The sequence below is a fragment of the Lissotriton vulgaris genome, chromosome 11, assembly GCF_964263255.1.
Source record: "Lissotriton vulgaris chromosome 11, aLisVul1.2, whole genome shotgun sequence".
In the NCBI taxonomy this organism is placed as follows: Eukaryota; Metazoa; Chordata; class Amphibia; order Caudata; family Salamandridae; genus Lissotriton; species Lissotriton vulgaris.
Genome location: NC_141699.1, coordinates 1085245975 through 1085262978, shown reverse-complemented (window position 1 = coordinate 1085262978; position 17004 = coordinate 1085245975). Strand labels below are relative to the sequence as shown.

At 47.7% G+C, this 17004-nt stretch overlaps 1 protein-coding gene across 24 annotated transcripts in view; it reads left to right on the top strand.

Annotated features, from left to right (window-relative positions):
* Positions 1 to 17004, top strand: part of LRCH3 (leucine rich repeats and calponin homology domain containing 3) — a 345591-nt gene that overhangs the window by 208148 nt on the left and 120439 nt on the right. For all 24 annotated transcript variants that reach the window (XM_086944592.1, XM_086944588.1, XM_086944587.1 and 21 more), the window contains exons 9-11: positions 8291 to 8433; positions 10881 to 10957; positions 14899 to 14994. In XM_086944592.1, coding sequence (XP_086800718.1) covers positions 8291 to 8433; positions 10881 to 10957; positions 14899 to 14994 — 316 coding nt within the window. The remainder of the gene's footprint in view (positions 1 to 8290; positions 8434 to 10880; positions 10958 to 14898; positions 14995 to 17004) is intronic.

Genomic DNA, 17004 nt, shown 5'->3' with positions numbered 1-17004 from the left:
TATTTCTTAAGTAGTTTATTAGAAAAGTGCAACTTTTTGTTGTTGGTGTCAACACACGTGTGTCTGTTAAACCTCCCATATAGCTTGACTCTAGCCCCATGGATCAACGCTCTGCGTGTACGGTTTGGTTTTCTCCCGTCAGGTCAGTCAGAAACGTTTCAAAATGCTGAAAATCTTCGTAAGGGACCACGACTAGGGACACAACTTCAACACCTCAGTGTTTATCAATGATTGGATGCTTTCAGCTTAATTGTCTCATTTCTCATATGACTGTGTCGAATGGTGATCTTTATTTTTCTTTTGAGAATCTATAACTTTCACCAGCTAAACTGTTTTAGAGGGCGTGGTAGCCAAGCCACCTTGTTTACGTATTTCCTAATTGTCGTAGATTGATGCCATGGATAGATAAGCACACCCTGTGTATCTTGGCTACAGTCGCTCCATATTTAAAACGGATGCAAGAAGTGCACCGTATGCAAACTCAAAACACATGCACAGTTCAAATTGAGTACATCTAAGCGTTGTTTTAGTCATACTTCAGTAGTAATGCAAGTGTGGACTTTGTGCATGGGAATTGTCTTGTTAATTTGTGGTTGTTGTTTTGGCATGTTCCTCCCTAGGCCCTGGTTTAATTTCCCAAAACCCCAAACTTTTGATAGCATTTATTATTCTTTTTCCCTCTTCATCTTGCCACTTTTTCTGATAAGTTCTATAGAACTCCACCACTGTGGTACAGATCTCCGGGGAGAAAAGATAGGACAGTTGAATGAGGTATGTTATTCTGTCTGTGGTAGCTATGTAGGGGTGAGGTATAGGGAGAGACAGATTTGCTCATTCTAGTTTATCCAACACAGCAAGATTTAATCTAAGTGATGATGTGGTGACTGTCTCCTTCAACTATTTTGCTTCTTTTGTCACATTGCTAAGGTTCTTTTGTGACCCAGTTGGAGAATCTCTGTTTGGCATTGTGTTGAGAGTTGCATTTGCTTTTGGTTTGTGACCTTTGTGTAACTTCATTTTCAGTTGGTAATATTGCTCGGTGTGCCGAGCCCTGAATGGGTGTGGGTGTGGGTGTGTGTGCTGTGTGTGTGTGTGTGTGTGTGTGTGTATGTGTTCGCGCTCGTGCACACATTCTTCCTGCTGCTCATGCATGGCAGTCTCAGCCTTTCTCCCTCCCAAGGTTGATAGAATTGGATAGAAGTGATTTGTGTATCTGATACAGACTATTAGCTGCAGATTACTTCACATAGAATTATCCCCAGGCGTGAGACTGGACCCGGAAACCTTTCCTGCCACAGCATCCCTGCGCGCTGGGGGGACGGCACCACGTGACTCCCCCCTGACGTCCTCCGCGTTCGTGACGTCAGCGAGGATACATAAGTACCACCCAGATGCGCCTACGTCAGTTTTTTTCTCTTTCCGCGTGCAACGCGGATCCTGTTGAGCTCTGGCCTGTTTTCAGGCCTTCTATCCCTTTTTTCACGTTTGAAACAGTGTGCGAATGCCTTCGGGCTTCTGGACGTGTCCCTCTTGTGCGTGTCCCATGTCGGCGACGGACCCTCACCCAGTTTGCGTGTGGTGCCTGGGTGGGCAACGGGACTCAGAGAGCTGTGACGCAGGCCAGCCCCTCCAGCCTCAGTCGCAGCAGAAGAGCCCAATGAAGTTGCTGTCGGCGCGCTTATCCAGGTCGGTGTCCTCTCCGCGTCCGTTCCCTGCCTCGGAAGCAAGGAACTGCTGGTTTAGTCTGCAACATCGTCCTTCGCCGCGGCCCCAATGCTGTGGCTCACCGGCTGGTAGGTCTTTCAGTCTATATCCGAGGCATTGTCCTCCTTTACCGGTGGGCGCCTGAATCCCTCCGGGACATGCGCCCCTACCTGTTGCCTCCTTATCCGCTGTTTCCCGGCGAGGAGGCGACTAGGGCCCAAATGACAGCCTACGCTGCGGCTCGGCAGGCTTCTTTGGCCCTTTCTCCCCCTCCTGAGACGTCTGCAGATCCCTTACCCCGTGCGGGACCTTCCGCCGAGTCGCCGACAGTCTCGGCTCCAGGTCGTGGGATAGTGGCGCCGTCAGGCTGCCGTCCGTCGCGGCTCCCCTCTTCGGCGCCTAGCATCCCTGCCTTGCCACAAATCTCTACGGTGACCCTGTGGTGTCGCAGGTGATCGCCAGGACCCCGGGCTTGCCCCCAGGTCCCCCTCGGCCTCTGAGCAGGCAGTTGCCTCACCAAAGGTCAAGCTGGCGCCAGTTCGGTGCCAGGGGCCTCCCTCCCTGACTCCGGTGGAGTCACGGGTAGAGGCGGGGTCTTGGGGTGCCTTCCCGCGTCCCCCTCTGCGTGGGCGGCTGCTCAGTCTGAGGCGCTGCTGACGACCTCCACGGAGTCGCGCCGGGTTCTGGATTCACCTCTTGCGGTCCCTTCGTGTGTGGAGGTCTGTCATCTGTCGATGTGCTCCTCCCCGGAGGAATGGTGCCGTGTTGTTGCCTCTTCGCCTGCATCTTCTAGAGGTGGCTCTTCGCTGTCCTCGCAGCCAATATCCTCGAACCCTTCTTTCCTGGGCTCGCGACTGTCTTCTCCACCGGCATTTTCTCCTTCTGAGGCCCTGCGGGTCCCTCATTCCTCTGTGGATTCTCCACTGGGTCAGGGCAGGTCGCTCCCCCTTGGAATCGGAAAAGGGCGAATCAGTCTGCGCTCATCTCACATGGCGGAATTGCTTTCCCCTCTGTGACGCCTTTCTGAGGCCAGTGTTGCCTTTGCTCTGGCTATTTCCACAACTGCTGGTATTCTGAGGATGGGTGACCCGGTCACTCCATTTTCTACAGACCATCTCTTGGGGGTTCTCCACAAGGGCTCTGGTGGCCGGGAGTGGTTCCTTCATTTTGAAGCGTCACTCCATGATTCTCTTATGGGGCCTGGAAGCACCCTGCCACGAGCGATCCAGTGCCTTAGGCGCTTCTTCAACGCCATCGGCCTGCTCTGCATGACCAGGTCTGTCTTTCTTTCCACCGTTCTACTCGAGGCACTCTTCCGTGTTTGCCTGTAGTGTTGTTCCCTCCGTCTTGGGAGGCCTGGTGGTTAGATTCATGGGGGCGTAATCTCTTTGCTTCTTCCACTGCTGCCTTGAGAGCGCTTAACACTTTGTGTGTGTTCACCAGGGCTACTTCTAGCCTGTGGGGTTCGGTGGAGTCCCTTCTTTCTTTTGTCTCTCATGAGGGTGCCTGTGCTTATCTGCGGGCCCTCGTGTTGACTGGTAGAGAGTTGACCGCATTTATTCTTCGTGCGGCTTTGGACATCCCCGATGCTACTGGCCGTGCTATGGCTACTTCTGTGGCTCTCCGTCGCCATGCTTGGCTACGCAATGCAGTTTTTCTTGAAACTCTTAGGGAGCGTCTGATCGACCTCCCCTGCTGTTTTAATACTCTGGTGGACTCAACCATCCAGCGTCTTCTGGTGGGGCTTTGTCGTTCTCCTCCTCCTCCTCAGTGGGTCATTTGTTGATCCTTCCAGTCTTCATGGAAGGTGTTATCCCACTTCTCCTGGGATCTGGGGTGGGGTGCTTTTACACATTCTGTGAGAGATACTGTGCACTCCTGGCCCCAAGTTGGCCTACCTCGTTAATTGGGCTTCAGCCCCCGTTGGCAAGAGTGTTCTTTTTGGCTGCTTACCAAACCTTCTGTGGTTTTTGCTGCGGATGCTGGATTTTTTCCCTAAGAGTGGTTCCAATAGTTCTTGCGCCGTGTCCTACCCTACGTAGAGTATTCATAGCTATTGGATAGCCTGTCTTCTGCTGGGAAGGGTGGCCTTCCCCTTGTGGGTTCATTTCCATTCTTGGGTTGCTGTATGCCGCCGGTGCGTTTCTTGGGGGCTACGGCGTGGGTCGGTGTTCTGCCTCTGGTTTGCTCTTGGCCTGGCCCTCTGTCTGGCGGCGTTCTCTGTCTGGTCTGCTCTTCGCCTGGTCCCCTGTCTGGTATCCAGCAGGGTTATTTACTGTGTTGGCGACATCGTTCGTCCTACTTGTTCTCTTATTGTTTCCTGAGCGCTGCCTGTTAGACCTGGCACCTTGGCGTGAGTCTCCCTTCCACTTTTTGCTGATGTGTCTCATGTGTTTTAACTGCTCAGGGCACTGTGCCACTGCCAATCAGTGCCACAGTGCAAGTGCTCCCGAAGAAAAGTGTAGATGTGATTGGTTTCCATGATTGGCTTATTTGGTTTACTGTCAGACCCCAGTAAAGTGCGCCTGGAGTGCCAGGGCTTGTAACTCCAAAAGCTGCTAGTGGGCCTGCAGCACTGGTTGTGCCACCCACAGAAGCAGCTTTGTAAAATGTGCCTAGGGTCTGCCATTGCAGAACCTGCGTGCAGTCTGGTACTGTCATGCTGGCTGGGCAAGTGCACACACTTGCCAGCCCCTAAAACTCCCCTTTACTTCATGTGAGTTACCCCTATGGTAGGCCCAAGGGCAGGGTGCATTGTAAGCATAAGGTAGGACACACCCTGATGTGTGTGGCATGTCTTAATAGTAAATTACAGCCATTTTCTTTTTTCACTATTGGAAAGCTACATGTTCTCATAGGCCAGAATGGGCTGCTGGAATTGTTACTCTATAATCCCAGCAGGCTCAGGGAACACGGTAGAAAGTCAAGTTTGGTATGCCTGAACTCAGCATAATAAAATGCATATTTTAGTAAAGTTTATTTTAACATCCTGTGTTTGCAAACACCACTTTTAGAATGCTGGTATTTGCTTGCCTAACCATTTCAGCCCGCCTCTGCTCTTATGTGTATCTGCTGACTGGTTTTTGTGAGTGACAGGGCTGCGGAATTCCAGGAGACAGTCTGGGCTGCCAGGTGGTGAATAGAGAGATTACACCAGAATGGGTGGGAGGAGTGCCCCTAGACTCTGAATAGGGCTGTGCTCTGACACCTCAATGCTCGCTCCACCCCCTGGGGAGCGTCTGATGTCTCTGCCCTGCACACTGAAAGAGAAGCCAGAGTCTCCAAAAGAAAGTGCTCAGGAACTGGACTGGATTAGACAAAGACCCCCCTGGCCTGAAAGAACAAAGGATTTTGGGTATAAAGATGGGAGCCCTGCTCCTAAGAAATCAGATCCTGTTGACGCCAAGAAGAACCTCTGCCCGAAGAGAAGGACCTGGAAAAGCTGCATGGAGGACTACTGTCTCTGACCTGGGAGACTGGCCTGTGGTGGGTGCCTTGCTGCAAGAAGGAAAGGAGAAAGACTGACGTGACTTTTGATTCAACTTGTGCATTCTGTTAAACAATATCCAAGGGCTTTCGTATGAGCCTGCCCCCTGAAGTGAGCCCAAGGACCATTGGGCTCTAAACCCCCTGAAGAAAAAGCTGCTGAGTGTGCTGGCTTTCCCCGCAGCACTGACAGGAAAACTGAGTGTGCCGTGAAAATTCATCATGCACTCTTAAGAGCCCGTGCACCCTCGTCCCGCCGAGCAACGCGACTTTTGCCCGCTGAGCTGCAGCTCGCAAAGTAAGGACCAGCCCTGCTGGCCCGAGCACCGTGACTGCTGTCGACCCGAGCCGTAGCTCGCTACGCAAGAAGGGAACCGTCCGGTCCAAGCCCCGCGGCTATCTGGCCCCGAGCTATAGCCTGCACTGCAAAGAGGTACTAAGCCTTGTGTTCGCTTTCCCCTGTGCCACGTCCTACTGAAAGCGCACCGCTGCTATGAGTGAACAGCTGCAGCGCGTACTGCGGCTGGGTACGTCTCGTCTCGCATCGCACTCAAGCACTTCCCCTCTCCAGGGTCGACGTGTACGCTGTAAAGAAGAGCCTGTCCGCACAACGCATCCCCCCCTCCATGTACGGGACTACTGAGCCTCGAACCGTAGCTCGCACCATCCGGGAGAGCACCGCTACGTGGGACGTCTGGATCGACATCGCATCGTACGCCTCGAACTCTTACAAACAAAGGTACTGTGTTCGCTTCGCACCGCGTGTGCAGCGCCTTGGACTAAAGTGTCCGCGGGGCGCGTGAGATTCTGTAAGGCATTTCCTTTGATAGCGCACGAGTCGCACAGAAGTACTACGACTCGCACAACCTTTTAGAAACAAGTATTTTGAAGACTGATTACTGCTGAATAGTATTATGGAACCTTTTTAAATGTTATTGAGACTTGTAATGAATCTTAAATAAAGCATACTATATTTTTACATAAAGCTAGCCTGGTGTCCATTTATAGTGTCAACTGGTTACTGTATATTGTCACAAAGGCTTAACTCCTAACGCTCTGGGGATTAGCCTTGTCTGCTTGCGCCACGCCGCCTAGAGGGTGAGCAGGGGTTATTTTCAGGAGTAAGTCCCTTGCCCTGACTAGAAGAGAGGGTCCCTGCTTGTCACAAGTACTCACCTGTGCCAACCAGAGATCCCCAATTCTAACAGTGCCTGGTTAAGCACCTGGCGGCTTCCGCCGATTCTTCTGGTCCGGCCAGGGGCCTTGGAGTGGGGCCTGGTGCCCCTGCTTCTGACTTTCAGGAGCTTATGAGACTGTTTCCTCTTTTCACCCGCCTGATTACTGAGGCGCTGTTCGGTGTGGCGGTTGACATCCAGTTGAATGAGTCCGGCCTACGTCTGGCTCTTCTCCTTTGGGTCTCTGGGTTGCTCTTCTCCCTTGGTCTCCTTTTTGCGTTATCTGTACCTGTGGCTTCCGGTGGGGGTCCCTGGTACATTGACTGCTGTTCTCTTTTCCTATTGCCTGTCCCTGGGCGTGCGGGGGGGGGAGGGGCTTCCTTTGGAGGTCCCTGGTACATTGGCTAATGGTCTCGTTTTGTGATGACTGTACCTGGGGGTTCCGGTGGAGGTCCCTGGTGCATGGGCTGCTGACCTCCTCTCCCTTCGTTTTGCCTGTACCGGGGGCCTCCGCTGGAGGTCGCGGGTTCATCGGCAGTTGGCCTCTTTTTGCCAGGCCTGTACCTGGGACTTCCGATGGAGGTCCCTGGTACATCGGCTGTTGGCCTCTTTTTGTACTGTCTATACATGGGCTTCCGATGGAGGTCCCTGGTACAATAGCTACTAGTTTCTTTTCGTCTTGCCTGTACCTGGGGTTTCCGGCAGAGGCCCATGGTACATTGGCGGATGGTCTCTTTTCGTATGGCCTTCCTTCTCCTGTTTGGTGACGGCTGGGCTGCCGCTTGTCATGGGGACAAACTCTCTGGGGAGTGGTGTTATCTGCGGCACTGCAGTACTGCGGTTCTGGTCTGCTTGGAAGGGGGAGTGGGGAGGCTGTTTTTTTTCCCTGTCCCTGTGGCTCATCCCCTTCTTGTGAGGACACGATTATTTCCCTGTCCGGGTGATGTTCCTTCCCCTGTCAGGGTAGGATTCGCCTGGAATGGGGAGGCCCTCTCGCAGACCCTCCTCCCCTTGGGTATTGCTAGAGTATCTAATATACGTGAAGGAATCTGCAGCTAGTAGTCTCTATCAGATGTACGAGTTACTAACCTTCGGTAACGGTGTATCTGGTAGAGACGATTCTAGATTTAGATTCCTTCGCGGCCCGCCCTTCCTCCCCGATCTGTGAAGGTCCTCTTGGTCTTCTGCACTCATCTGCCTTCGGGTGGTTTTCTTCTACAAGTGCCTTTTTGCACTTCCTCCTTTGGTGGATGCTCGCTTTGTTGTTGTTCCATTCTTGACTTTTATAGGCACTTCTGCGTCCCTGCACCCCGGTGTCCAGTATGGGGTTCGCTAGTGCTTCTTCTTCTTCTTCCCTTTGTTAATTGCATTTCTGTCTTTGACGACCCTTGGGGTTGCGGTGCCTTGGCTGGTCTCAACCGTGACTTTCGGGAGATTTTCTCCCTGCTGGTATTGTCTGAGGTTGACTGGTCATTGCTCTGTGTTCTGACCTTAGTGTCCCTTTATGTCCCGGGCGGTGGCTGCAGCCTTCTTGGTCTGCTTTGTATTTTCACATGCTTCTGCCCCGGGGAGGCTGTTGTCTTTGTTTGCAGGGTTGTTTTCCAGTAGTGGTGCCCTGTTCATTCCTTCCAGATTTTGGTGCCTCAGTACCTGGCTCTATTCTGGATGATGCTATTCTTCACCATTTGGTTCTTTCCCTTCTGTATCTATGGGTTTTCGCACACTGTTCCAGTCTTCTCACAGTTTTGTTTGTGATACAACTTCTCACTATTTTCTACAAATAATCTTCCAGCCGAGGTGCTCTTCACCAGGATCTTAATGAATCACAAATTGTAATTGCTTGTGTGTTTTGGGATTTTTTGAGTCCAAGAGAGTTTTGTGTTTCTCCATGACCTGTCTTATGCTGTCTTCAATCTTTACTTCAGTGGAGCATGATCTTGAACAGATCGACTACATCGATAGCTGTGCCACGGAAGAGGATGACGATGACGACTCCAGGCAATCCAAAGGGGACAGCCTGAGCTCAAAGTTCATGGCATACATTGAGCGGCGACAGGTATCCCACGAGGTACGACCTCAATCCTCACTGTTTTTTTTTATTTTAAAAGTGGTGTGTATACATTCTCTCCCAAAAAACATATTTAAATAACATATTCTATGTATGGTACGTTATGGCACTTTGTATAAACCCACTAAAGGAGACGGCAAGGGAATCCAGTCTGCAAGTAAAAGGATTGCAGAAGAAACCTGTTTAGCATTATAAAACAGTTACACCCGCAGGGGACAGCACACCATAATTTCTGAAAATGTTGCCACCATTGATATTACATATTATTATTTCGTCTCAGTTGAGTAGCAGTTGCCTCATGCCTATGAATATCCCGCAACAGCCTGAAAAGAAGCAGTTTCCCTCCCTCTCCCCTCACTCAGCTTCCCCAGGTATACTTTCCTCTCTCCTTCCCGTTCATTCCCATTATTGTGAGTTATGCTATTTTTGCATGGTTAACCAGTTCCTCATACCCTGTTGGGGCCTTTTCCCTATGGTGTGGCCAGGTCTAGAACTTCAGGGTCTGTTTCATCCCGACTCACTGCCTTCAGGGCATAGGCTTGACTATAGGGCCCTCTTTTGCTCTGTGGTCCCAGGCTCTGCCATTTATCTCCACAGACTTGATTTCTTGTTTTACCGGCTCGGACTGTGGGGATTTTGTATATCGGTTTATTTGCCAGCCTGATTGTGATGTTCCTATGTAATGTTTTCTTCTTTTAAATGGAAATAAAGGTTGCAAATAATAGATAATGACAGTCAATACTTCTGGTTGGTTAGCTGGTGCAACAAATTATTTAAAATGATCTCTGCCTAACCAGATGCCTAACCGTGGTAGTCCTATACTTGCAATAAAAATGTAAATTAAGAAAAGAAAATTCTCTGAACAGGTAGTAATAGTAGGTGCAGCCTATCAAACCGTGCAAGCTGTCTGTTTGCAAAATACCTATTTTGGGCTTACTAAGAGCTTACAGGGGCTACAGCCCGCCCATTGCTTATAATTGTTTGGTTTTATAGTCACTCATTTGTGTGCTTCTTATCAGTCGCTTTCCTTGCAACCTTCTTGTCTTTGTCCCTTCACTGGGGGATAACATCTCTCTGATTGATTGACTTTTATCCTTATATTGCCCTCTTTTGGGAACTTTTTGGTTTAGCACTCCAAGAGAGTGGATGTGTTTTCCAGCTCTCTTCTCCCCCACAAGCTCCTCCCAAATGTGCATGCCTGCGCTCTGTTTCTCTTGTGTACTTCTCAACCACGTGCTCTGTTTTTTTTCTTGCCCTCATATGCCGCTCCTTGTATTGCTGACACTTTAACGTGCTTCATGCTCTCTTCTCCCCTGCACTGTGTTCTCCCCTCGTTTTGCTCTCCCTCATACCATGTTTTTCTCCTCTAGCCTCCCCATTAACTCTTTGTTAATTAACTCTACCCACCCTGCAATAAACCCCATCTTAAAAAAAAAATGAAACAAAATTGCACTAAAAATTTTATTTAATTTACTGATAAGTGGCATACTCATCTTGGATTGGTAAATACAAATGTAAAGGAAATGGTGCCCGTGTTATTCCACAAGCATGCACAGATCATCACATATGATCGTAGCAGTGAAATGAGGAGTTTCCTTGGTTGCGTTGAGTGCACGGAGTCTCCTTGGTTGCGTGCAGTGCACTGAGTCTCCTTGGTTGCGTTCAGTGCACGGAGTCTCCTTGGTTGCGTTCAGTGCACGGAGTCTCCTTGGTTGCGTTCAGTGCACGGAGTCTCCTTGGTTGCGTTCAGTGCCCTGAGTCTCCTTGGTTGCGTTCTGTGCACTGAGTCTCCTTGGTTGCGTTCTGTGCACTGAGTCTCCTTGGTTGCGTTCTGTGCACTGAGTCTCCTTGGTTGCGTTCTGTGCACTGAGTCTCCTTGGTTGCGTTCTGTGCACTGAGTCTCCTTGGTTGTGTTCTGTGCACTGAGTCTCCTTGGTTGCGTTCTGTGCACTGAGTCTCCATGGTTGCGTTCAGTGCACTGAGTCTCCATGGTTGCGTTCAGTGCACTGAGTCTCTTTGGTTGCGTTCAGTGCACTGAGTCTCCTTGGTTGCGTTCTGTGCACTGAGTCTCCTTGGTTGCGTTCTGTGCACTGAGTCTCCTTGGTTGCGTTCAGTGCACGGAGTCTCTTTGGTTGCGTTCTGTGCACTGAGTCTTTTTGGTTGCGTTCAATGCACGGAGTCTCCTTGGTTGCGTTCAGTGCACTGAGTCTCCATGGTTGCGTTCAGTGCACTGAGTCTCTTTGGTTGCGTTCAGTGCACTGAGTCTCCTTGGTTGCGTTCAGTGCACAGAGTCTCCTTGGTTGCGTTCAGTGCACTGAGTCTCCTTGGTTGCGTTCTGTGTACCAAGTCTACTTGTATGCATTTAGTGTGCTGAGACATGGGTCGTCTCTTCACAGCACTGTATATATACTTTCTGTAGAAATGAAGAATGTATTCCTTTGTTGCAGGGATCACCTGTGAAGCCGACACCCATCAGAGAGCTCCAAAGAACAGACGAGACGAGGAAATACTTACATCAAAGCAGGTTGGTTACTAACGGGATGATCACTTTTTCCCAAGACAAGGCAGCTCACGCCATGTTGATATCTAGAAGTCATCCAACCTGTCACAATTTAGGTTCTCAAACCTCCCTGTGCATAGACCTATTTGAATGTATGTATTTTGGGCCCTTGAGCAGCCCCACATATTATAGTAGACTGAGGCTTTCACTTAGAGACCTGGAGCATCCAGTGGTGGTGTCATAGGTGTTTGTGAAGGTCCTGTTTACCACTGCTTTCCAAGGCCTCTAGTATTATCACACGTGAACTGAATGTGCATGTTATGGATATTTTCCGCTACAGTGGTAACAAGAACTTGCAGTCAAGAAGGTGTAGTAGGGGTCGTAAACTGAAGCATAGCATGACAAAGTAATTAACAGTGAGTCAATGCAATGATAGTTCTGTTCTACACTTTCTAAGAATAATAAGCTGTTGAGTTACAAGTTGGTTAATAAAGCAGTTCTCTTCCAATAGATAGTGATGCCATGTAGGCGCTTCGCTATCTAGAATAGGAGAAAGGGGTGCTACCTCTTGCCCCATCTCTCCCTCAGAGACTGACCATACTCCGTCTTTCACTGTTGTGCTCTCCGCAGCACAAGTCCTAACTTCAACAGTTAGAGCATGCCTTGAAGAGAACCGGTTAGTGTGTTCTTGCTGCAGATGGTTTTGGTTGCCTGTCGGGAGACGGTATTGTATACAATACTACGCACAGCCAATCCTTACTCCGGATTGGATGGCTTTTGTGTCCACCTCACTAGCCTTGCTTCTAATTGTTACCATGTATTTCAGAGGAGGAGGAGCTTTTTATTGTCTGGCTTAACAGCACAGCTGTTGCCAGGCAGTTATGTGAGCATCACCCTAGCAGGCCTTTGGCTCCGCCCACATGTTGGGAGTCAGGATTTCATGTTTTGCTTGGGCAGAAGATATGTGCTTGCACAAAAAAGTGCTTGTCCTCCTCGAAGCTGTGATTCTTTTGTTTATTTATCCAGCTGCCTCCGGTTGAATTATTCAGGGCATACACACATGACATTGTAATGCCATTAAAGTGTATTAGATAACTAGATAATTTACATTGTTTTTCTCTAGCAGCAGCAGCACAGATGTAAGGAGGGCAGTCATTAACCTAAATGGATTTTTAGGGTTTGCTTGATAGTACAGTTGTCGCCTGACCTCTTAACCTACACTAATATTCTACTGTTCTTTGATTCTACACACATGAATATCCATTGCCATGCTATCTACTTGTAATGCTTCACATTACCATATAACATTCGTGTAAAGCCAGGCCTATTGGTATTGCTGCTAGAAGATTCATCTTTGTCCTGCGAATGCAGCATTCATTACCTCTAAGTTTAAAGAAACACCAGTGTGCTGTCTTTCAGTGTCACCTAGTGATCACTAGAACAACTGTAATACTAATGAGGAAGATATAACATCACCCTTGACAGACATTGAAGACTTCTACAAACATAGCCTTGACAATGCTATATTGTATGTAGCTGTCAAAGTGCATTAGGAAAAGTATGGGAACAGATCCTGGGTACAATGGGGGCGGGGTCAGCAAGTGTGGGGGCGGGGTCAGCAAGTGTAGGGGCGGGGTCAGTAAGTGTAGGGTTGGGGTCAGAGGTCCTAGCAGGACAACTCGCACGGTTAATGCGATCACTTCAGATATCTGTGGGTGTAATCGGGCGGTCACTCCTTCGGCCAGTGCACTGGGGAAATAGTGGCGGCATTTACAATACTAAGACGTCCAAGCCTGTGACAGAAAGCACTCTGAATAAGTAAGTCATTCCTTTAAAACATGTAATGCACACTGTATGAGATACATTGCACACATTGCTGATTGCACCCACTGCAAATCCTTTTTATACATTTCCATTAAAAGGTCAAATTCCAGATTCTATCAATTAAAGCTTATGTAAGCTCCCACGCGGCCTTTAGATTTTCTGATTAACCAGTTGCACACATTAAAATTTCTTCTAGGTAGTGGGTACCTGGTGAAGCGGCTTGTTTCTTCTCCAGTTGCCTCTACCTAATTTCACTTCACTGGAAAGAAGACCTTTCTCCCCTTTCAACTTCGGCAGCACAAGCCTCGGGAACAGTTGTTTATTAAATGGAAAGTAGGGAACTGTTTTATCGAATTGATAATGCTAAGCGAGTCGAATTAGCATTGCCAGTGCATGTCATTAACTTGATTGAGTACAGTGACAGTGTATACCGGTGCAAAAAGGGCCATTCACCAGTGGACTAATGTTGCCCCTTTTGGCTGACTTTATAACAACATTGTAAAAAAAAAAAAAATGAACCCACTAACATAGTACCTAAACAATTAAAGCCCCAATAGAAAAAGATACAGTTAATTTAAGGTGCCAGGAGCCTTGTGCTCAGTTCAGCAGATCTATCAGGACATTTAACCGGTATCTAGTTGGAATGTGGTTCCAGTGAAGGTTAGGGGCCGTTTGGAAGATGTACCAGTGTCATTGTGGACTGCAGAGTCCCTTGAATGTGTTTCCAAAGTAGAGGGACCGATTGCTGCCCATAGAACACTGCTGGCATTTCGAAATAGATGTATAAAATAATGCATTACTTTTGGATACGCACTGATTCAAATCCATTGACTACAAACCTGCATGTAAAAGCACACACTGCTCCAGTGCTTCTTTTTTTCACGTTTTCCAGGGGTCTGGCATTTCTCATTAGAAGTGACCTGAATTTTTCCTGCATAAAAACTGTTGCCTCAGCGGATGATCAATATCTTTTAGTATAAGGAATACAGGGAGAAACACTGGTCACATTGATCTATAGCTACTGCCCAAATACAGATGGCCCCCACTTCTTTCATGAGTGGCGGCAAAGTGCACCTGCATCACCCACCATACGATTATTGGGGGAAATGATTTCAACACTTTCCTAACTCTCACAGTGTATAGGTCAGACCCCTCTCCTAGACCACTAACAATTGCACCTAAAAGGATAAGGCAAATTGTGAGGCAGCATGATCTTTTTTACGTAATGCATAATAGCTCTGAGACACCAAGAGCGTCACATTCTATTCTAGGAAACACAATTCTGTATTGAAGATAGACTTCTGATTGATTTTAGACGTATGTACATAATCCAGTACAGGGATCAGTAAAGGGAACTGATCAGGGTCTTTATAAAATCATTTCTCGTTACTACTGGCAATAATGGCCCCTAGATCTTTCTATGGGGGTCATACTCTGTAATTTCCCTCTGAAGCAATGCTGGGTGTTGTGGATGAGTAAAACAGGCCATATCAGAATAAGTAGGCATTGAGTGGGACGCCTTCAAAGCACTCATTATAGGAGTTTGCATGGCTAAACTTTAAGAGATTCTCAAGCCTATTAAGAGGCCATCTCACCTGAGCTGAAGTCATTCCTTGAGTAGGAGGCACGATATGCAGAACCAAGGAAGGTACAAATATTTGAACAACTGAAAAGTACATTATTGGATTTCAAAGATGAATAATACCACGAGGTTAAGTTCATGGGCAAATAAGCCACAGGCAGGATCTGCTGCTATGAGGGGTGGCAGTGCTAATGGAGAACCATGAAAGGGGTGATTGGTTTAGTGGATGTAACAGAAAGAAGACGGGGGTTAGTTTATGACACTGAGGATATATTCTGCATATCTTTCCTGAATTTTATTTGAAGCTCGATCCCTTTGACACCTGAGGGACATAGAGTGTGGGTATCTAAATAAAGCTGCTTGTCCCCATTAGCAGAAATTAGATCTACTAATAAAAACATGCTAGGGGATGGTCATGATCTTCTGGTAACTCTTCTTTACCTTGTGTGAAGTGGACATTGTTGCTCTGCTAAAGCCTCAGAAAACAGCATCTTGTTGTGAGTAAGTTAGTTTTACAAGTTAAGAAACGCATTACTGTTTTTGTACTAAATATATACAGAGATACAGAAGAATTACGAAGGCCCGAAACACTACCCTTATCGCAGGACCGAGAAAGACAACAGGCAATGCGGAGTCATCCAGACAGGACAGAGAGGTAAACAGTTAGTTTCCGTTGCTTTTGATTATTGAAATGTTTTGATGAAAATATTTGTTTATTCATTTGATCTATCAGTAGTGTTGTCTCAAAGTCTTTAGAGTTGCCCAATTATAAAAGATTTGTATAAAATTGAAATGTCCAAAAACATTTGCTTGACTCTCCTGTAGGCTAAAGTATCTTTAAGTATTCCACTCCAGTAGATATCACAAATCAAGATTCTTCATGTCCCCAAACTCCACCATGGATCTGCCTAACGCTGCCCAACTAAAGTTGTCCCATTCCTATAATTCCCCAAGGCTCCTGATATTGATCATTGTGAACCTGTGGTAAATTTTAATTACCTATGCTTAATTTATGCGGTAAAGTTCAATAAGAATAACTCAGAAAAAATAAGAGACAGAGTCCGTGGTATCTGAGGTTTTAAAAGGGGTTTTATTCCTTAAAAAGGAATTGGTTCGAACCAGGGATTAAATTCCGTCACCACAAGGGTTCAGGAAGGGAATCACAATACTTTATTGACAGAACATCATATATATATAGTGAATGCATTACAGTGGTGATGGATACAGAAGGCGTAACAGCTGAGAGAAAAGAGATAAGGACATATGTGCGTAACAATACGTAATCAGGAGGCGTGCACAAGGGCGTACACAGAGGCGTGCGCTATAAACGTCACATAGAGGTGTCACAGGTGGGTGGATACATAATGAAATCTTGCAGTGTCAGCAGAAATACATGGCAGAGATGCGTGCGCAGCAGCATGACGTGCGATTGGCGTGTAACTGGAGGGTGAAGGGGACTTGACATTTAGCCTTACATGAGGAGACAGAAGTCTGGAGTGTCAGAACAACCTAATCCCAAATCATATCTAATATCTGGTGTTTGAGGAACTGTATTATCTAGAAGAAAGGTCTCTCGGGCAGAGGCTATTCTATACTGACTGCTAGTGCGTGTATATGTGTCTACGTGTGAAGCAAGAGGGGCATGGGCCTACCATGGTAACGGGAGCAATGAATTACTTGCATGGAGACAGAAAGGCCGGGCCCTTTGCTCTGCAGCTGGAAGGATGTTTACCTAAACTACTAGACAGGAATGTATTTTCGAGGAGCGGAGCAGATAACTTGAAGGCTGAATACAGTCTTGGCAGGCAAGCAGGCCGAGCCAGGCACCGTTAGCCGCGCAAGGAGTAAGACAAAGGTCAGGGATACGGATGCTGGTCCAGGCTGTAGCCTCCAGAGGCAGAAGGCAGGAAAAGGCTCGATGGCAGAAATCAGGGCCTAACTCGCCAGAGCTGAAAAACGTGAAAGGTGCACCATATAAAGACGGTGGCAAGGCATACTTAGGAACGGAATATTCGACCCATTCATGGTGGATCTGAAAGAGGACATGTTAACGTTGGACGCAAATGTATTTGCGTCTTCATAGCTGGAAGTGGAGGAAACATACATGTACTTGAAGCACATACATGGAGCCGTTGGGGTCTACGATAGGGGACATAATTGACCATAAAAATTCATATTACCTCATTCCCTCCTTGTCCCCTACGGACCCTTCATGATATATTTGATTGATGTTGCTCCCATCTACCTTCGAGCACTCGTCAAGCCTTATTTACCCACACGCTCACTCCGTTCTTCTTCCCAACATTTGTTCTGCGTACCTAGATTCAGACTTTCCAGAATGGGAGGCCATTCTTTTGCTGTACTGGGACCCAAACTGTGGAACTCTCTTCCCATGGACTTACGAATGGAGCAGTGCCATCTCCGTTTTCGAAAAGCCTTAAAGACCTGGCTGTTTGCCCAATAATTCTTCTTTTTCAGGATCAATCATGTGTTTACTGTCAATCAGCGCCGGGAAACCCTTATGGGTAGCTGTCGCGCTCTATAAGATTAATAAATAAAATAAAAATAAAATAAAATATATCAATCCTCATTAATCTATCAATCTGTTCATGTAACATCATTTGCTCTTCTTTCTTCTTACGGTGTTTTGAACGTGGACTTGAAT